This window comes from Esox lucius, chromosome 9, assembly GCF_011004845.1.
Source record: "Esox lucius isolate fEsoLuc1 chromosome 9, fEsoLuc1.pri, whole genome shotgun sequence".
Lineage (NCBI taxonomy): Eukaryota > Metazoa > Chordata > Actinopteri > Esociformes > Esocidae > Esox > Esox lucius.
The window spans coordinates 15,273,798-15,294,530 of record NC_047577.1 but is presented as its reverse complement, the minus strand read 5'-3'; the positions used below and the strand labels follow the sequence as shown (position 1 = coordinate 15,294,530).

At 46.6% G+C, this 20,733-nt stretch overlaps 1 protein-coding gene across 3 annotated transcripts in view; it reads right to left on the bottom strand.

The window, feature by feature from the left end:
• Window positions 1–1,139: 1,139 nt before the first annotated feature.
• Window positions 1,140–20,733, bottom strand: part of usp43a (ubiquitin specific peptidase 43a) — a 92,524-nt gene continuing 72,930 nt past the window's right edge. Inside the window, exons 8-16 of one of the 3 annotated variants that reach the window (XM_034294401.1) lie at window positions 19,787–19,898; window positions 16,320–16,423; window positions 10,430–10,507; window positions 10,129–10,258; window positions 9,804–9,923; window positions 9,379–9,634; window positions 7,543–7,701; window positions 7,169–7,375; window positions 1,140–5,823 (exon numbers count right to left, since the gene is read on the bottom strand). In XM_034294401.1, coding sequence (XP_034150292.1) covers window positions 4,649–5,823; window positions 7,169–7,375; window positions 7,543–7,701; window positions 9,379–9,634; window positions 9,804–9,923; window positions 10,129–10,258; window positions 10,430–10,507; window positions 16,320–16,423; window positions 19,787–19,898 — 2,341 coding nt within the window. In that variant the 3' untranslated portion in view covers window positions 1,140–4,648. The remainder of the gene's footprint in view (window positions 5,824–7,168; window positions 7,376–7,542; window positions 7,702–9,378; window positions 9,635–9,803; window positions 9,924–10,128; window positions 10,259–10,429; window positions 10,508–16,319; window positions 16,424–19,786; window positions 19,899–20,733) is intronic. The other 2 variants (XM_010872980.3, XM_010872981.3) reach the window with 2 other exon arrangements.

Here is a 20,733-nt window from a genome sequence, read left to right as displayed (position 1 = left end):
TAACTGGAACCAGATTTAACTAGAAATATTAGAATATTAATTCACTTCAACATAATAAAAACAAAAAACATCCACCTTGTCCCCACACGCAGGAGTGAAGAGCATAGCTACTTTTCTAGAGAGGGCTTATTATCTATCAGTTTGATCAGGGGCTTAAAGGGATGTGTGCACGTTATCCTTTGCACTCGACTAGACACATTATACCAACTGCAACGTCGCCATCTACTGACAACCTATTACAACTACAGTATGTGGATTATAAACAGTCATTAGGGCCATTGAAGTCAGGTGAATAACAATGACAGCTTAAAGTAAAAGTAACCTCTTCTTGTAGCCATGACAAAGCTCCACTCTCAGTGGGCAGGGATAACGGTTTGATAGAGTACCAGGCTTGAAAGACCTGTTGCTGTCCCTGTCCAAAGTCCTCCTGGTTGTGTTGCAGATCAAGACAATACCTGCAATTTCAGCTGCCACTGTGCTGACACCTACCCCTCCCCCATGTTGTCCCTGTCATTGTCCATCTGGTCATGCTTCTGACCTGGACTAAGTTTAAATAGAATCTGGACTCAGCCCGCATGCATTTATTAATTATTACAATTTGTATAACTCTTAATATGTTCACCTGGCACAGCCAGAAGAGGACTGGTCACCTCTCTGAGCATGGGTCCTCTCTAGGTTTCTTCCTAAATTTCAGCTTTTTCCAAGCCACTGAAATTCAACACTACTGTTGTTTGCTCCTTGGAGTTTAAGGCTGGGTGTTTTGTAAAAGCACTTTGTGACAACTGCTGATGTAAAAAGGGCTTTATAAATTAATGTGATTGATTGAGCTCAACAGGACAGGAACACCGTCTTCCTAATCCAGCCACTTAGCTAAATTGCAAGATAAACCACATTACTCAGCAGCTCCTGATTTGACCTAACACATACAGTCCAGTAGAAGACATGCGAGGCTAATGTTGGGCCGAAGTTAGGAGACATGGTCCATACGGAGCCTGTCATGGGTCCAGATCCGGGCCGCATTACTCCAGATGGCTGCTACACTGTCCAATATACTACATATACAATACACACAAAATCCATGTATATGTGACATGAAATGCGCACCAGACCAGTTGTGATAAACAATGTGTTTTATTTGCAGTATAAAAAATAAAACTGGATATAATGTTAAGCAGATAGACATATTAGGCAGATAACAAGCCCTAGTTTTACAGAGACTGCGTGTACTGTTACTTGTGGTACCCTTGTGCAGAGAACAGTAATCACTTCAGTTGTACAGTATGCTTTTGCATCACCCCATAAATCTGTAGCCGTGTATCTGCAATTTAAAGAGTAAAAAGATTTCAGATCTCCCTTTATACTGTATAGTCGTATATTTACAAGGCCTTTATAAAATGTAGAAAAGTTGCATATAAAAACATCCTTGTCCCACATTTCACAAAAGAATTGGAAAAACATCCATCATTCATAGTCTTAATTTTCAATACTCGCGTTTGTTTTGGTACAAGTAAACTTTGTGACAGGTACTTAAAGTGTTGTGTAGATTAGAATGTAGAGAAACAAAAATAAATACTAATGTCAATGAACAATACAGACTTTGTGTCCCATCCAAACTCCCTTCTCACTAAACAGACGTATTTCATCCCAAGTGACTGAACTAGAATGGCTAGATGTCAATATTGACACTCTAATAAGACCATGGTGTTGATAAGGTAGATAATGCGGTCCATAGGCCATGGTGTTGATAGGGTAGATAATGCGGTCCATAGGCCATGGTGTTGATAGGGTAGATAATGCGGTCCATAGGCCATGGTGTTGATAAGGTAGATAATGCGGTCCATAGGCCATGGTGTAGATAACACATGCTATCTATCACCAAGCAAAGCTCTGTCCTACTAAGGACTATGGACAACAGTAACATATCATGACAGTTGACTCGGAACGTCTACCCCTGGTAAGCCACCCAAGCTGCAAAGACGGACTTTCAATGACCCACTTCACAATTTAGGATTGTAATAGCGTAATATGTCTAACATTAAAGCTTTTCAAATGTAAAAGTTCAATTTTTCTTACAGATCTAATGAAAAGCTCAATATAAAATATGTATTAGATATACTAGATGTTTTTTGCAGTGAAGACCTGTTTAATAAGAAATTGGTCCAATGTATATTTTCAAGTAAAAACTATGCTAACAAAAGGCATTCATTTGTTGAAACCTCCCGTTTGGATTTGATACTTTTGTGTTATCCTTGCTTTGTGCATCTATGATAAACTGTTGTATCTCCTCCAAAACTTCCGCGGAGTGCATTTTTCTTTCTACACTTCAAAAACGTGTAAAACAGGGACAACTTCATTCAACCATTATTGCTTCAAAGCGTTTCTGACGGGCACAGCCCCTTAGACAAGATGACGAGGTAATGAATGTCATGGGCTAAGAGGGTTTTTACACTACGAGAGTTTTATTTCGATGAACTTGATGGCAGATTTTCGTCTGATATTTGTTTTGATAGTGTAAACAGACGAAAATGGCAATTGTCATACACCCCCTTCTGGGGTAACATGAAAAACATTTTGATGGATACTTTCCAAGGCTACTGATGTCTAAAGAGGACGTTTCGCTCTGTGTGTACTGGAGTGGAACGAGAGGTGACGTGCAAAGTCTTGTTCTGTGAAAAGTCCTTCCAGCTCCATCAACAGAATAGGAACAAAGAAATTGATGGTAACCAAAAACATCTCACATTAGCAAACCATTCTATTATCGCCATCAACATCACTTGTTTGACGGAGAGCGCCATGCTAGTCACCAGAACAACAACGTCAGTGAGTTTACATGCCTTCCAGGTCGTTGCTAGTGTCAATCGAAAATTGCACTTACAATTTCGTTATTTCAGTGAAACGGCGTCCTGTACAACGGTTGTGCTCTAAAAACCCTCTACCTCTTGTGGGTGGAGGTGTGAGTGTTCTTCTCCCTCCTGTGAAGTGTGCCATGGAATGTGACCGTGGGGTCTGTACAAGGAGGTCTGACCAGCTATATTGTGTGGGTGCGGCTGTTGAGGTGCTTTTCTCAGCCGTACTGCAACAGCTTCATTCATCCGTTATATTGTCAGCATGGCCTCTTCCCCGGTGCCTCTTAACAGCTCTTAAGGGGAGAACAGACCATTGAGGAGGAGCCTCAACCCCACCAACCCCCGTCTACAGTTGCATTCAACCTTCAGTTAGAATGAGGGGGCTTCAATCAAACGCCTATGCTGTTAACGCCATAAGAGAGCAAACGCAGATTACAGCAGATATGGCCTTGGGTCGGCAGCCAAAGAGACTTAATGAGAAACATGATGAACGACGGGGAATGGACAAAGAAAGGGAAAAAAGGATACTACACAGAGAGATATGGAGGGAGACGTGAAGAGATACCTGTTATACATGTTGACCTTGGTGAGGGTCTGTGACATTCAGGGCTGTTCCGAGCAGAGCACCTGCTGCTTACCGTTGGAGAATGCCCAACTGCTACAGTGAACACAGAGAATAGATCACAGAGAACAGACCACAAGATCTACCCGATTGTCGCCATCATTAAGTTCAAATACCAACGGCCAAGACCGATCAATCTGAGGTCACTATTTACTTTGATTTTAAAACCAAATTTCATTTAAATCAAACACCCTGATGTCAGTATTAGAAATGTCAAAGGTCCTTTTAGAGAAGCTAAGCTGATTTTGAATCCATTGCGCGGTCAAACTGCATATTGTGATGAGCTTCAGAATACAGGGGAAATAGGTGTGGGCCAAGTGTTTGCTAGGAGGGTATCCTTCTTATAACATGCTAAGGCATTGTAAAAAGTGCTACGTGATAACCTTCATTTGTGAATATAGCAGCCAGTTTGCAGTGCAAGCAGCCAACAACCAGTTAAATCGTTTATAGTTCAATCAAGGCGGAAATCAACTTTTAAAGCTGTATATTTTATGATTTATTCCAAATAATCTAGCGAGATCTGCTATGGTGGAGCTGTTTGAATGTATCGACAGATAACTAAATATATCATAATGTTGTCCTAACCTGCCCTTCCAAACAATCCCATCCAGTAACAACATGTGATGAGGACACAACCGTAGATAATGTGTGCGCGTCACGTCCGTGTAAATACGACACATTCTTCTGTAGATCAGGTGGAGACAAACTCATTAGTCTGAAACTGCATAGCAGTTTACAGAGGCACTTGTTAAGTAAAACAAAAAAAAAAAAGATATTCACTGGAATTGCTAAATATTTCATGACTGTTTGTCAGCAGGCATATTTTGCGTGTACTCTTTTCTCAACATCCTCTTTGGCCCAGAGGACTGTCACTTTAAAGGATATCATATTCCGTCATGACACCAGAGGGAGCAACAGTGTCCCTAGAGCAGTGTCTTTTTCAAGAGGAAGTCTATTGCCTTGATCCGTGTCACATCCATTAGTGCACAATTCAGCAAAACCTGCTAAACAGAAAATGAAGTTGAGATTTTTCTACCCGGCAGATTGAGCTAGTCCACATGCGTCTGTTTAGTGCCTAGTGAATACCACCCTGCTGTGTTTGTGTGAAAGCATGTTTGATTGGGTGTGCGGGTATTGGGGTGTGTGTGTGTGTGAGAAATAGGGTGTGTGATAGAGGCAGCTAAAAGGTGGACTCGGGGACCGTCCTCTTGCGCCCCAGTGAAGTGGTACTATAGCGTGTTCTCTGCAGGGTTCCGTAGGATGGCTTCTCGGCCATGAGGCTGCGAGGAGGCGGGGCCACGCCATGCGACAGCCCGTTACGGTGTAAAGAGGCGGTCCTCCTCAAGCTCGACTCCTCCCTGGTGGGGATGTTAGACGAACTCTGGGACCGTTTCATATCGGCGGCGCGTCTGGATTTGCCGTTGGGCAGCTCGTCCCCAAAGAACGCGCTGCCCCCGGTGCGGGGGGCTCCGTTGGGCCTCGGCTCCTCGGACGCCGACCCGCCACCGGGGGCTCCGTTGGACAGATGCAGCCGGGAGGTGCTCCTGGACCCATTGACGTCCGGAACCTTCCCGGTGTCGGACCTACGGGACGACTCCCTCCGTTTGAAATTGCTCTTGAAAAACGACAGAATCCCCTCGTTCCTGGACGTCGCCTCCCCCTTCTCACCCGGCCTGGTCTTGTCTCCCTCTGGGGGGAGGCGGTCCCCCGGCGGTGGGTCCGCGTGGCCCTTGGCTCCCCTTTTCAGGGTGCCTTCCCGATCCCGGTCTCTGAAGCTGGGGGTGCTGGAACTCGTCGGGACCCCTGTGCTGGACCCCCTCCTGGACTGGGCCTCCTGGGACCTCCCCTGCTCCTCCTTGGTCTTCCTGCTACTCCTCCTGGTGAGAGTGTTGCTGCTACTGCTGCTGCTCATCGCGGCCTCGTCCCTCTGCTGCCCCCTGCTGCTCCGTCTCAGACTTCCCGTCTTGTCCGGGACCGGCCTCCTCTGGCCCTCCGCTAACTTTGGAGACTTGGGTTGTCCCATGCAGCTCAGGCTGCTTCCCACGCCGGGGGAGCTGACGGCCGACCTCGGCTGGAATGGTCGGCTCTCGGGGGCCTCCTTGGTTCCCGGGGGGACCGTCATTAAGTTGACTATGGAGTCCTTGGTGCATCGCGGTCTCCTCCCGGACTCCAGGTACTCCACCAGCTCCACGGGGGAGGGGACGGGGGCGGGGGCGGCGTTCCGGCGGTCCTTGGAGCCGAACGACCAGCGCAGGGGGAGGACTTTGGTCAATGTCTCCTTGGGCTTGGTGGGAGTCCTCATGCTGACGCTCCGACCCTGTATGCCCCGGACAAACGGCCTGGTCTCAAAACCACCTGGAGGGGGCGACAGCGAGAGCAGAAATAACACTTTACCAGAGAACCTATTACCAGCACCATTCCACCTAGTACAGTTCTGGGTGTGCTTGAGTGCACTTAGATTAAAAAGATCTACACATCTGGGTGGTTTTGTAATGTCTACATGTTTTCACTGTTACTGTATTCCGACTGACATGCTTTTTGTTACATAGTACATGTATTTTACACTTCCCCCTCCACAGGGTTCCTTGCTTCCTCTGGTGTTTTCCAGTCAACTTAAGTATTCTGGACCACATAGATGTGGAACGGATCCAGGCAGGCACCAGGTGTGCGAGCATCAAAGTGTGGCTCGTGGAACATTTCTTTAGACAATTTCGTCACTTGCTCATAACGACTTTCACTTATGTTTGCAAAGGAAACCAATTGGAAACATAAACGAAGCTTGACAATTGATCGCCTTGTGCAATAATACAAGGCGCCTGTAGAGCAGATGTTCTCAAATACAGGCTTGATTAATGACAAGACGACACTTTGTTATTAGCACCTCACAACTGACAGTTGCAATCGACGGGAACACAAACCAGCGATAATTGGAGACGGTTAAAGGTGCAAGCATCTTTTTCCAACAGCGGACCCACTGTGCCACAATCAAGACACACCAGACATTTCCCCGTAATTAGCTCCTTCTCTACTCCATAGGCCATTTTCCAAAACAACACAAATAAACAATAGACAATGGAACAGGTTTTTTAAATGCATTTTCAATTGCATTTTGTACTTTAAAACACTACTCCACTGGAACCTTTGTTCCGATCCCATATAACTCTGTAGCATCCATGTGCCCAGTTCTTTAAAGGCTATAGTTTGAAGGTGTTTTACAAAGAACACATAAGCCGTTATGAGCTGGTGTGAAAGGCATACAACAGCGCCACCTCTAGGCGCATAAATCCACGCTAGTTCAGCTTGGCAGGACCCATAACCCACCTGCAGGAGTAGTGGGAAGTGATGGGAACGAAACATTAAGTTTGGTTGTCCCTGATGCAAATGTGTGGGGCTACTTCAAAACAAATAAGTGATGTCACGAATAACGTGTCCAAAACAACAAATAATAATAAGACTACTTAAGTATCCACACTTACAGTATCCATTACAATGCCATTATTTATTTTCCCCCTTTATCAAGTCCACCTGGCGCCTATAACACTGATGTTTTCTTCATTTGACAATTGTCTGACAATACATACAGTGCTTTTCTAGATATTCAAAGAGCTTCAAAATGCTATAGCAAAGGAACACCAAACTCACCACTTCCCAACACCCGTCCACCACCAATGAACTTGAAGAGCTACGTTTTTCTCTTTACCTTTCTTTGGTGTAACACGTTTCTCATGCTGCGCCGACCCCTCACCTTTCTCCTCCCTGGCGGGGTCGTCCAGGAAGACGGGGGATTCTGGGGAGTCGGGGACAGAGGAGGGGCAGGTGGTGGAGGAACGGGACACCAGACTACCCCTTTTACTGTCCCCGTTCAGACGGATCAGCCAGTGGTCCGACATGGAGGAGCTGGTGGAGCCTGGAGGAGAATGAAAGGTGGCCAACAGACAGGAAACGGACCCAAGCCCATGTCATTCCAACCACATTCACGTAAATACTGGAAATGCACAAACTAGTCCTTTATATAATACCCTACATAGCATTCATGATGGGGAACTCTCACAATATTGTGCTGTGTGGACCCACCTCTGACAGAGCTGCTGGCAGACCAGGGGGGGATGACGTTGCGTCTCTGGTAGAAGAGAATGTAGGCTCCCCTGGTACAAACCTCCTCCTCAGGCACCAGGTCCACACTGCTGTCATCATAGCTGTACCACTGGCCGTCCACGGAGTTCCTGCAATACGCTACACAAACAGAACATAGAGGGAATTCAAGAGGACCGCAGGGTGCTATTTACACAAAACATGGAAGCTTGGAGACAGGGTAAACTATTATTGTATCGTGGCTACTATTGTTCGCTGTTATTCATCACTTTGCACAATACATTTCTCTCACTGGCAACATTCCTCAGTATCCATTCATCACAGCCACACAAATGGACATCATGAGTAAAAAACATCCAGTCAGTATGTGTGTAATAAACACGTTTCCCATGTGAACGTCCGGCCAGTACCTGTATAATAAACCCATCCTCTATATGAACGTCCAGTCAGTACCCGTGTAATAAACCCATCCTCTATATGAACGTCCAGTCAGTACCCGTATAATAAACCCATCCTCTATATGAACGTCCAGTCAGTACCCGTGTAATAAACCCATCCTCTATATGAACGTCCAATCAGTACCTGTGTAATAAACCCATCCTCTATATGAACGTCCAGTCAGTACCCGTGTAATAAACCCATCCTCTATATGAACGTCCAGTCAGTACCCGTGTAATAAACGTCTCCCATGTGAGTGTCCGGTTGGAACCAGTGTAATAAACACGTCTCCCATGTGAGTGTCAGGTTGGTACCTGTGTAATAAACGTCTCCCATGTGACTGTCCGGTCAGTACCCGTGTAATAAACGTCTCCCATGTGAGTGTCGGGTTGGTACCTGTGTAATAAACGTCACCCATGTGAGTGTCAAGTTGGTACCTGTGTAATAAACGTCTCCCATGTGAGTGTCGGGTTGGTACCTGTGTAATAAACGTCTCCCATGTGAGTGTCGGGTTGGTACCTGTGTAATAAACGTCTCCCATGTGAGTGTCGGGTTGGTACCTGTGTAATAAACGTCTCCCATGTGAGTGTCGGGTTGGTACCTGTGTAATAAACGTCTCCCGTGTGAGTGTCGGGTTGGTACCTGTGTAATAAACGTCTCCCGTGTGAGTGTCGGGTTGGTACCTGTGTAATAAACGTCTCCCGTGTGAGTGTCGGGTTGGTACCTGTGTAATAAACGTCTCCCGTGTGAGTGTCGGGTTGGTACCTGTGTAATAAACGTCTCCCGTGTGAGTGTCGGGTTGGTACCTGTGTAATAAACGTCTCCCGTGTGAGTGTCGGGTTGGTACCTGTGTAATAAACGTCTCCCGTGTGAGTGTCGGGTTGGTACCTGTGTAATAAACGTCTCCCGTGTGAGTGTCGGGTTGGTACCTGTGTAATAAACGTCTCCCGTGTGAGTGTCGGGTTGGTACCTGTGTAATAAACGTCTCCCGTGTGAGTGTCGGGTTGGTACCTGTGTAATAAACGTCTCCCGTGTGAGTGTCGGGTTGGTACCTGTGTAATAAACGTCTCCCGTGTGAGTGTCGGGTTGGTACCTGTGTAATAAACGTCTCCCGTGTGAGTGTCGGGTTGGTACCTGTGTAATAAACGTCTCCCGTGTGAGTGTCGGGTTGGTACCTGTGTAATAAACGTCTCCCGTGTGAGTGTCGGGTTGGTACCTGTGTAATAAACGTCTCCCGTGTGAGTGTCAAGTTGGTACCTGTGTAATAAACGTCTCCCATGTGAATGTCAGGTTGGTACCTGTGTAATAAACGTCTCCCATGTGAGTGTTAGGTTGGTACCTGTGTAATAAACGTCTCCCATGTGAGTGTTAGGTTGGTACCTGTGTAATGTCCTCCGTGCATTCCTCCATGGTGGTTACACACTGCATAGAGGTCGTACAGGTAGTCTGGGGGCAGAGCCATGTCTGGATGACTGATGTGATGGCTGCTGCTGGGCTGTTTCCACACGGGAGGCCAGGGACCCAGGTTTCCCAGGTTCCTCATGCTCTGGGACCTCTTCACCACATGCGGGGCCATGTCCAACCCGGCCAGGGGGAAGCGCACCTGGGTGGACAGCTTGTTGCGCCGCTCACCCACCTGGATGGATTCAGGACCATTTTCAGTAAAATCCCTCAAGCAACGAGGAGCAGGATTCCAGAATGGGTAAAGCCCTGTGTCTTTCACTGTGGTCCTTGTAGGGGGAACAGGCTGGCAAAGCAAGAAGGCAACCTAGTGCCCTACACTGAGATAGGCTGAAGTTAGTCACCTGGCGGAAGCGTTTCAGGTGGAGGATGAGGATGTCAGGCAGGGTCCATAAGGACATCTTCACCATGCCCTGCTGAAGCTGTTTACAATGGGGGCACTTCCACGCATCGTCTGGGGCCAGCTGGGGCATCACACGTGCGCACACACACACACACACACACACACAAAAACACTCTCAGATAACAACAAGCCCTGTGACAACACATAGATAACACAACCCCCCCCCGACAACACATACAAATACACCCAGGGTTCGCGAAAGGCTCCGGCATTAACGTTCGGTGCCGCCGCCCCGTGACTGCGCGGCGTGGCATACTCCGGCTCACCTGCTCCTCTTTGGTGTAGAGCTGGAAGCACTCGTCCAGGGTGCAGCTGTGCTGATGGAGGTGCTGCTGCTGCCGGAGCCTGACGCTCTCACCGTCCTTCACCACCTCCTCCTGGATGTTACCGAACAGGCTGGCACACACACACACACACGGGGGGGCATTAGCTTTGCAGGTGTGTGTGTGTCTGTGTGTGTCTGTGTGTGTGTCTGTGTGTCTGTGTGTGTGTGTGTGTGTGTGTGTGTCTGTGTGTGTGTGTCTGTGTGTGTGTGTCTGTGTGTGTGTGTGTGTTCACGGTGCTCACCATTCCTTGGTCTTATGGTCCCACTCGATCACCAGCTTCACGTGGGGTGGTCCGCCTGGGCCGCAGAGCTTCAGGGCTCTGGAGGACATACGGTCACCGGTCAACACACACTCCCTTCTGGGTACAAACCTCCGATGTGGCCTAAACAAGCTTTAAGTGCTGTAACTGCATTTTCGTACATTCTGAAGTCGTAGACTTGTACCTGGAATAATTGGTTTCAAATCTAATTATTAGGATTAGATCAAATAATCCATAATGTTGTGTTAAGCTTTGTATTACACTGAAGTTTCCATTCTTTCAATCAATACAACACACATCAGTATTCTACAACAGTCGGCAAGCCTTCAGAATCCAAAAGTAAACTTTGGCAACATCCTGAGATTTTAAATTATTAATACTGTGTGTATACATGTTTTTCTGTACTTCTGTACCTCTGGACCAAATATCCCCGCAACAATGGTAGAAAGGAAAATATGACATTTAGCCGGTCCCCGCAAAGAATAAATTGTTTGATTGGGGTGCTGGATTGGGGTCAGGGTATAATTGGGGTTAAAGTCAGTGTAAGATTTGGGGTGTAGGTTTCGGGATATGATTAGGTTTTGGGCCTTACAGCAATGTATGGGAAAATGGGGGTGTGTATGTAAGCAAACATCAGTATTCTGTGCCACAATACTTTTCACCAGATCCTTGGAGCACAGAGAAACATCCCCAATGCAAACGTGCAGGTGGTCTTTGTAGTACGTTTGGTTGATGTGTGTGGCGATGAATTGTGAACGAGTAAAAAGAACATGTTCTGGATTGTACCAGAAGGGGTCAGCCTTCAATAAGGAACCCACAGTAAAATGCTAGTTCAACTTGACAGTAGAAACACTTTTTGTCCCACATGCCTCGTAAACAAGGTGCAGACTAAGTGAAATGCTAATTCAGGGGCCTTTTTTAAACACTTGTGGTTTGGGGGACCATATCTTGTTGGCCAGGTGCAGAGGTCTTAGATGGTAGCAAGCTTAGCCCCATCAATGATCAGAGCACAACCTGAAGGTCACCCCAAACATTTCTACTAAATGGACTCACCTGGTGAGTGTAATGAGCCTGGTTAGTAATGAGCCCAGTTAAAGTGCAGTGGTATAAGCTTGATGCTCTTATTCTGGTGAAATAACGGCAATTTACTACATGGGTGCTGACAATCCAAATGATTTGCATCCATAACAACCTGACGGTGTAGCGTTGGGTACCCTGCCCGGACTGGGTTTTCAAGCTGTTGGCCAGAGATCTGACTCACTGGGTTTTAAGTCTTCTAGAAAAAAAATACCACAGGTGGGGAAATGTGTGTTTTCTTTTCATGCTGATTCTACAGTCCTATGGAAACCTAGCTTGTGATAAAATGAAATGCATTAAGTGTGACTGTTTTTCTGCAGAACTACCGGAACAGACCGGCTGACATTTGGTCTTGTCAAAGCTGTAGTGCAGTTGGTTTGTGTGGCTAGGATCATTCATCTCCGTTTTAGTCTCAATGACACAAAGTAAATGTTAGAAAAGACAGCCTCCCATCAATAGCTCCATTTCTTCTTTACTATCACTCGCTATCTTTCCCGGGGTCGTGTAGGGATGAAAGGGAGACTTCTGAGGAGAAAACACACGGTGAGAGAACGAAATCCACATGAGGAATCAACATTATAATGGTCTTTAACGGGTGTCCTCTGAGACAGAGGAAGGAACAGAGACAGTGTTTTTGTGTATGTTTGTGAAAACCCCTCTACGGTGCTTTTTGTAAAGGCTGAGCTAGTTCAGAGCTGTGTGTGTGTGTGGGTGTGTGTGCGCTGCGGTCTGTCTGCGTGTGCTCATATCCTTTAGTGGAAGGTCACAGTCCTGGTGGCGACCAACAGACACAGAAGTGAATGAATATAGACCGATACAGATCTCCCAGCCCTCCACCTACAGCAGTCTAGCAGGTGTTATGGTGACTGATCACCACAACGTTCTGTTCTAGACGTACAATGTGATTATACACAAAAATTGCGACTGCGTGACGCTGGGGTTCGCATGCAAAGCGTGGACACGCTTTTTTCGCGAGCGACAGCGGCTTTGTTAATTCCTCTTGCGTTCAGGAATAATTCCGAACCCGCCCTTCAAATCCACGCAGAGGCAATTGCAATTAAGGAAACGAGGCTGCTTGTCGGAATTAATCTGACCGGCGCGTTCCGAGCTGAAAGGCCCGCCGCGGTCTGAACCAGAGGCCTTAAACGCCTGCTGAAGACTCTACACATATTGTCCACGGACAGGCGGACAGAGCAGGGAGCAGCATTGTGAACTGGTTGCTGTTACAGTGGCTAATCAGAGTTCGACAGTGAGTTAGAAAGAGATGCACTCCGCATTCAGACGAGTCCCTCCTTCAGAGGAGAGCGAGGACACGGGCGTGCCCGAGGACGACGGTGATCGATCCCGTGTCCCTCTGGTGTGTATGGAGCCGTCCGACAACTGAGCAGTCAGGCCATTATGTCTTCATCAGGCAGCTACTATCTGTTCCCTCTCTTCTCCGGTCTAGGAACTTAAACTGAGGGGGAAGCCTCCTGTGTCTCTCCTCCCGTCGGTAGATTTAAACTGAAGGGGAAGCCTCCTGTGTCTCTCCTCCCGTCGGTAGATTTAAACTGAAGGGGAAGCCTCCTGTGTCTCTCCTCCCGTCGGTAGATTTAAACTGAAGGGGAAGCCTCCTGTGTCTCTCCTCCCGTCAGTAGATTTAAACTGAAGGGGAAGCCTCCTGTGTGTCTCTCCTCCCGTCAGTAGATTTAAACTGAAGGGGAAGCCTCCTGTGTCTCTCCTCCCGTCAGTAGATTTAAACTGAAGGGGAAGCCTCCTGTGTGTCTCTCCTCCCGTCAGTAGATTAAACTGAAGGGGAAGCCTCCTGTGTGTCTCTCCTCCCGTCAGTAGATTTAAACTGAAGGGGAAGCCTCCTGTGTGTCTCTCCTCCCGTCAGTAGATTTAAACTGAAGGGGAAGCCTCCTGTGTCTCTCCTCCCGTCAGTAGATTTAAACTGAAGGGGAAGCCTCCTGTGTCTCTCCTCCCGTCAGTAGATTTAAACTGAAGGGGAAGCCTCCTGTGTGTCTCTCCTCCCGTCAGTAGATTTAAACTGAAGGGGAAGCCTCCTGTGTCTCTCCTCCCGTCAGTAGATTTAAACTGAAGGGGAAGCCTCCTGTGTCTCTCCTCCCGTCAGTAGATTTAAACTGAAGGGGAAGCCTCCTGTGTGTCTCTCCTCCCGTCAGTAGATTTAAACTGAAGGGGAAGCCTCCTGTGTCTCTCCTCCCGTCAGTAGATTTAAACTGAAGGGGAAGCCTCCTGTGTCTCTCCTCCCGTCAGTAGATTTAAACTGAAGGGGAAGCCTCCTGTGTCTCTCCTCCCGTCAGTAGATTTAAACTGAAGGGGAAGCCTCCTGTGTCTCTCCTCCCGTCAGTAGATTTAAACTGAAGGGGAAGCCTCCTGTGTCTCTCCTCCGGTCGGTAGATTTAAACTGATTGTCTGTTTCTCTTGCCTATTGTTTGTGGTTCTCCTTCCCCCTCCGCCTCCAGCGAAAAGCCTACTGAACCAAACAAAGTCCCACTGTGGTCCCCCTCCCCAAAGTCTCCATTTCCCTAATCGAATCTTGCTTATACCTGGACTTGTTGCCTCAGGCCGTTTGCTGTTTCAAAGGAACATCTTGTTCGACCCTGGCCAAGGAACATTTTAATAAAATCACAACCATATGTCATGTTTGTACAGCCAATACTGTACCGAGGTCACACGAATTGCCTTGATATAATTATTGTACGAGGAATATGCTACAGCTGAGCCCTGGTGCATGTATCTATACTAAGACGTGTGTTTTCCCTTCAAAACCTGTTCACCATAGTCATTAAATAGGGAACCTTCTTTGTGTTTTTACCTACATGACTGATCAAAACTAAAAGTGCTTTGCTCTCTCTCTGCAGAAGATGTGTAAAGGATGTCTGGAACATCAAATCCCAATAACAAAAGCACTGAATGGCAATTCATATATAATTTCTAAACAATAATAAGTAATGCTTATTGCACCTAAGTGATGTGATATCATGCCGCGAGGTTCCTAGACATTCCCAGGCCATTACACCAGTCACCCCATCAATTCAGAACTGAACTGAATTTGCAGCGTGTAGTCTGTATGAAACGTCCCCGCTGACTCTTCTGTTGCGATTGTTGACAGGAAAAGGTTACAGTTTCTCCCTCCATACGCATGTAGGGAGAAACCTCTCACCACACCCCAACTTCCCCAAACAAACAACTTTAGACAAGTTAACTTAAAGTCAACGAGAACCTAACAGATGTTTCTAATTTATTTTGGCAGAATTGTGGTTTGAGCTTACCAAATCTGAGGTCCTTTTTAAAGCAGCCAAAATGTCTGCTTAAGGACCCCCTAAAGTCGCTGCCTCCAAGTTAGCGGCAAATCCCGATTGGTGAGCGTTCTTCGGTAATCCACTACTGATGTGGTCTACAAAGCTGAATGCGATTGCTGAGCACACCAGTGCATTCCTTCTTTTTGATAATCGACAAATGCTTTTTTTATGTTAAGCTTGAGAATTCAGTTATGTTTTAGATAATATTGTTTCTTTATTACTGTCTTCCTTTACTTTCACAGACATCTCTTTGGTTGTCATGAAGACAGAAAACAACAGCATGCTCCAAAGGCAAAAGGTAAAACCCTAGAATCAAGACTAGACATTCATAATAATAGCTCTCTTATGACAGCAGATATGATGACTAACCAGAAGCTCCTGTGAAGACAATTTCCCTGGTTTTAGCAACTTTGAGTGCTCTGAAAAATGGACGACTATGTACAAATTGTTTCATTACAAATTTAAACAGTTGGAATATAATCATTGAAGACACTGAACGTCTACATACTGTCTCTGTCCCACACATACACCTAGAATTTGCAGTATAAGCAAATTTAATGAAGCCATTTTATCAGTTTATTCTTAATCAGATCAAACATGTTCAAATTGGATTTGCTTGACGTACGACTGTACACTCTAGGAGGGAATATGAGTGGATTTTTAGATTTATAAAATTAAAAGTGTAAAACAATCAGTAAGCTCAAATAAAAAGCTTTAACGCTTTTAAACAATTGTATTTAAAAATAAATTCTAGTCATTAGGCATTTACATAGTTATTTGTCCCACAGAAAAAATGTCTTGTCAGTGTGGCCCATCTAAAAATTTGCACTATGTTGAACCGAATTCCTTTAGTGGTGCATCCTTTAGTTCTCGTACTATATATAGTACCAGGACCTGAATAGGTTAACTTAGCGTCTGACCCCATTTCCCACCACCACAATAGGACGCCTCAGCCCTACTGAGCTGTGATGATCACATCACAACGACAGCAGCGCATTTCACTGAGCTCCTGTGGCTCCTGCGAAAGCCCGATCCACTCCATCTGAAGGAATAAAGGCTCTTATCGTCACTGCAACTTGATATCTACACCTTTAAGCCCCTCGCGGCTCATTGGCTTTTCACAGGCCGGGGTTTTCACAGAAAAGGCCTCACAAATAATGTCTCCTCAGCATGACATTCATAAAAAGGCCAGTGGAATTATGCAAGTCCCTTTCTGTAAAGGGGTATTCGGTGATATCACGATATTCTTTTAACGTCCGCGGACGGGATATCTGTCACAGCGGATGCTCAGTAGACTGGAAGCACCATACTCCGTCAGAGTCAGGTAATGCATTTAAATGGGCTTTAGAGTGCCGTGAAACATTCGAGTACCGCTGTATCCCAGGACGAGGGGGTCGAGAGCGAGGTGGCGTGCATGCGTGTGTTTTAGGGAGAAAGGAGATTAAAGAGATAAAATAAGAAAGAGGGACGGAGACGATTAGTGGTCTTACCTGTCCACGGCGGGGTGGAAGAGAGGCCGGGCGTCTTGGGGTGACAGGTAGCTGTACGAGGCCGATCCTCCCACGACTCGGATCTTGAACAGCACCCCCGCATTCTGGAGGCGCACAGAAACCATTCAGGAACCAGCTGAGACACGACGCCAGACGCGCGAGTGGCTACCTGCGTGGCATCCCAGTGGAGCCACGCCACCGGAAAACGGACACCAACTACAATGTTAGCTGAGAAACAATAGCGGCACGTCCGAATGTTGAACTGCTGTGTGAGAACATCCACCTTGCCAAACCCTCACATATAAAGCAGCATCCACTTACAACAACAGGCCTTTTTTCCCTCATTGTTTTTCTCTAGCTACATGGCTCCATCCTTGACTGAACAAGGTGCATTAGGAGATGAATTAGACAGGAGGGGGCTGAGTTATTAGAAAGTAGAGGGGAGATTCACGTTCCAAATGAAACCTAATGGTCTCATTTGGAATAAAGGCCGCGGGAGAATAGAGCCGCAACCAAGCATATAGAGAAATAAATGAGGGGGCTACGTTCCAAACGACATCCTGTTCCCTTCACAGGGAACTTCTTTTGACCGGTAACAAGCCGGTTATCCATGTAGGGGAACAGGGGTGGGGGGTGGGGCATTTGGGACACGGCTCTAGTTGATAAAACCGTAACCCCCCGAAAATGAAAATGGCAAAGCAGTCTTTTGTTTGGGGGTGTGGAATGTACATGCGCCTTTTCATGGTTATCATTCGTAGGACCGTAATGACTGACTTAGGTTAAGACCTCCCCCCTGATGAGCAATTAGTCTTAGGTGAAGTGAGTCTTCGGGAAGTTTGGAACTCTGAACTTCTTCGACTGTTGGACTGCATGGTGTGAGACCGAATGAGGTGAGTGTGCCTGAGCGTGTTTGAGAACAGATAAACACCAGTGTTTTTACAATGCCTGTGAAGATTTTATGCCATATCAGTTTCCTGAGGATATTTATATCGCTATGACAACTGTTTGGATTATAGAGAAACCAAATGGGATTAAAGGATAGAATACCTTTTCATCATGTTTTCAGCTAATGCTGGGTTTGATGGGTTGTGAAGTAAACACATTAATAAAATAGCTGGTGTACAGAACACCATACCTCAGTGTCTAGGTCCAAGTCACCGCGAAACATTTTGTTGAAATGTAACCGATGCTTTTCTACTCCTACTGAACGCACCACGTAGGAAATGTCTCCTTGTATGGGATTACTTTACATTTGGTATCATGTTTAACACTTTTGGGAGTGAATGTTTATGAAAGAAAGAGAGTGTGAGTGTGAGTGTAAGATGTGACCCGTACAACGCATGGCAGAATGTCCCTTCATTAAGCCAATGTTTATCAAAACCTTTGCTGTCTGGACCTTTGAACTGCCGCTGGTTATTAGTTTAATGCTGAAACGTACAGATGGTTAACACAGAATCTGACGGCAGACAGAGTTCGGAGGGAGTTCAAGTAGGCCCTATGTGATGTTTTTCCTATAGCCTACAAACACTGAAATCACATGAGGATATTAGAATATGACGCAACCTTGTAAGTGAGCCTGAAACATGGGGTCAATTCTAAAATGATTCACACCAGCAGGTCTAAGACAGACACCCACTGTGAACTCTGTAGTGTTGTCACACACACAAAAAGAATACATCCCTGTCTATCGGTGTCATTCTTTATACCAGCACATCGGTGGAACTCCATCCTCACAGCGATCAAAACGTCACCGTCATTTTCTCTGTAAAGCCCACAGGGGGCGCTAAAACATCTCGTGAATTTCCACGGTAACAAAAACAAGTCTGACATCAGAAAGCTGGACGCACAACTTTGAAGTGAGAAAAGCACCCAAAGGGAAACCAAACAAGCACCTCAAATACAAGGACGAAACCCAACTCCGCTGGACCCCAGGAAGCAGCAGCGGGAACGCGGCCCCTGCTCTGAAGAAGATGCTAATCAGACAATGCCGCCGAGGCGCGCGGCTTAACCAAGGCTGGAGCTTATTGCCGAGGGGATGCAGATCAGTTGAGTTTACAATAGGCATAAACATACAGCGCGATTCCATTCACTGTGGTGGAAGGCCTTGTCCAGGGGCTCATCAGCCTTCACCTGCATTTACCCAAGACTTTGATTCCGTGGCCGTTTCCTCCGGATGAAGCGCTTCTCCTCAAACGCCTCACTGTCACCATGGCGTCTCCCGTAGCGACTAGGTAGACCCCACCTTTAGCAGCATGGTTGTGCGTTGGGTTTAGAAAGGGTCATGGTGTGTAGGGGGGGGGGCAATGGTGCTGCTTTGAGCTTCGCTGTCTGCGGTACAAAGTAATGCATGTGTACCAAAACCGCGGTCGTGAGGCAATACCGGAAAGGCTGGCACTAGGGTTGACGGCAGAGTGAAGCCGGGAAAAGGCAGCTCATTACTACGATGTATTGCTTACAATGACTAGGCCGAGTCCCACTGATACAGTGGGTGGCAAACTAAGGACTCAGTATAATTCTGATGTTCTCTTCAGTCACTCCTTGTATTCATCAAGCCAGTGTCTATCCAGGGCAAAAGCCAGTTACAGTTGCTGAGATGGAAAGCTGCGTCTTCTAGTCATCCGAATTGTATTATAGTGAAAACTATTTATGGGGTCAACATTCGTCACCATTTTTGACCATGTACAAGTTAAAAGATGACCTTCTGTCGTACCTGCTCCGTAGGTTTGTATTGTTTATTGGGGGGTCAGGGACACTGGATCCCAGGAGTTTCCCTCTTTTCCAGTGGGGTCACACTGACCTGTCTGTAATATTGGGGCGGGGGGGATCCCCCCGGTGCCCCCATAATTCTACACCCCGTGTCAAACCCTAGGTTATTCTGAACTGAGTGATTCTATGACTGTCCTACTGTGAAGAAATTGCGCTGTCGAACACTCTTGAGGCAATTCTTATAACAGGCTGTTAGAATCGCTTAAAACAACAACAGTAACTGCAGCCGGGGTTCAGAGGTGCAAAACAACTACATGTGACTGCGCTACGTTAACACCTCATCTAGTAAAGAAAAAGCAATAAATAAATCATCTTAGAGTTAAGGACCCTACTTAAAGTCATGAATGCACATTGGGCTAATCATTCCACTCCCAAAAATCTGTTTCAATTCCTACTCTGTTTAGACATAATGCTTTTCATGGCTACTCTGTAAGCACCATTTCATTTTAGGCCTATCCTTGCAGGCACAATGGAGGGCTAAGTGCAAGCAGATGTCACTCTGCAGCGTGCGTGCGCGCGCCCGCGCACAAGACACATTTTTAACAACTTGTTCTCCACTCAAATTGAACTGCGTATTGATAGGCTGTGTTTTATTTCTGCTTCAGTTTGAGGTAGAATGTAGCCATTGTTCAGGCAGTGAACAGCAGGAAATACGAGCAGGGAATAAACCGTGCTGACAATTGACGGCAGTGCCAGCTGACCTGAGCCTGGGACCCGTTCAGCATCAGGTAGTAGAGCTTGCTGAGGAGACTCTGCTGCAGCTGGTCCCAGGAGAGCGAGCGCTCCTCTCGCGTTAGGAAGGGAGGTCCAAACCTGAGGAGGGGGACAGAGGGGGTGAAGAGGAGGTGAAGACAGTGAACGAGGAGGGCACAGAAGGGTGGGGAACAATACCGCCGTTAATCTGCATTTCCTTGAGACAGGCAAACATATGTTCGAGATTTGTCAAGTACAGTCGAGTACAGTACAACCCTGTGGCCTTTTCAATGGAAAATGAAGTCGGGCATAAGGCGCATCTGAGCCCAACAGGTTTCCAATGATCACAGGTGTACGGGGGCCCAGAAAAATGCTAGTGCTCAAGATCTGGCACCATGAGGAGATTTCTGAGCATTGTTCTATACATACATTATTCAGGGTTTAAGCTATGTTGATGAAAAACAGTGGTGAAAGGGAGGCTTAGTCAGTGGGAATATCACCGCGTGGGTTAGTGACAGTGATTTGAATGAGAAAATGTAGGACATTTTATTCCCATTCAATTGATCAAACATACATTTAATTCACTTGTAAATAATTGGGATATATGCCTCTGCCCAACTGCCGCGTTATATGGTTAACCAGCATAGACTGTCAGACTCCCTGCATGTGAATATGTCAGTGTGTGTTTATCCAGGGTGTTGATGGGGAATTATCTGCAGGCTCGTCTACCACTGTGGACAGACCAGATTGCTTCCAGTTTTCCTGTAAAACAGTTAGCAATCTAGACAAACACAGCTGAAATGTGCCACTACGTAGACTCCTGGTCTGTGCATGCAAAGGAGAGATGGGCTGACATGGGGCCTACCCAGGTACTCAAACGTCATCCTGACATTATCCGTCCTCCGCGGGAATGCCCTTCACCCATTCCAGGACGGACGGACGGACGGACGGACAC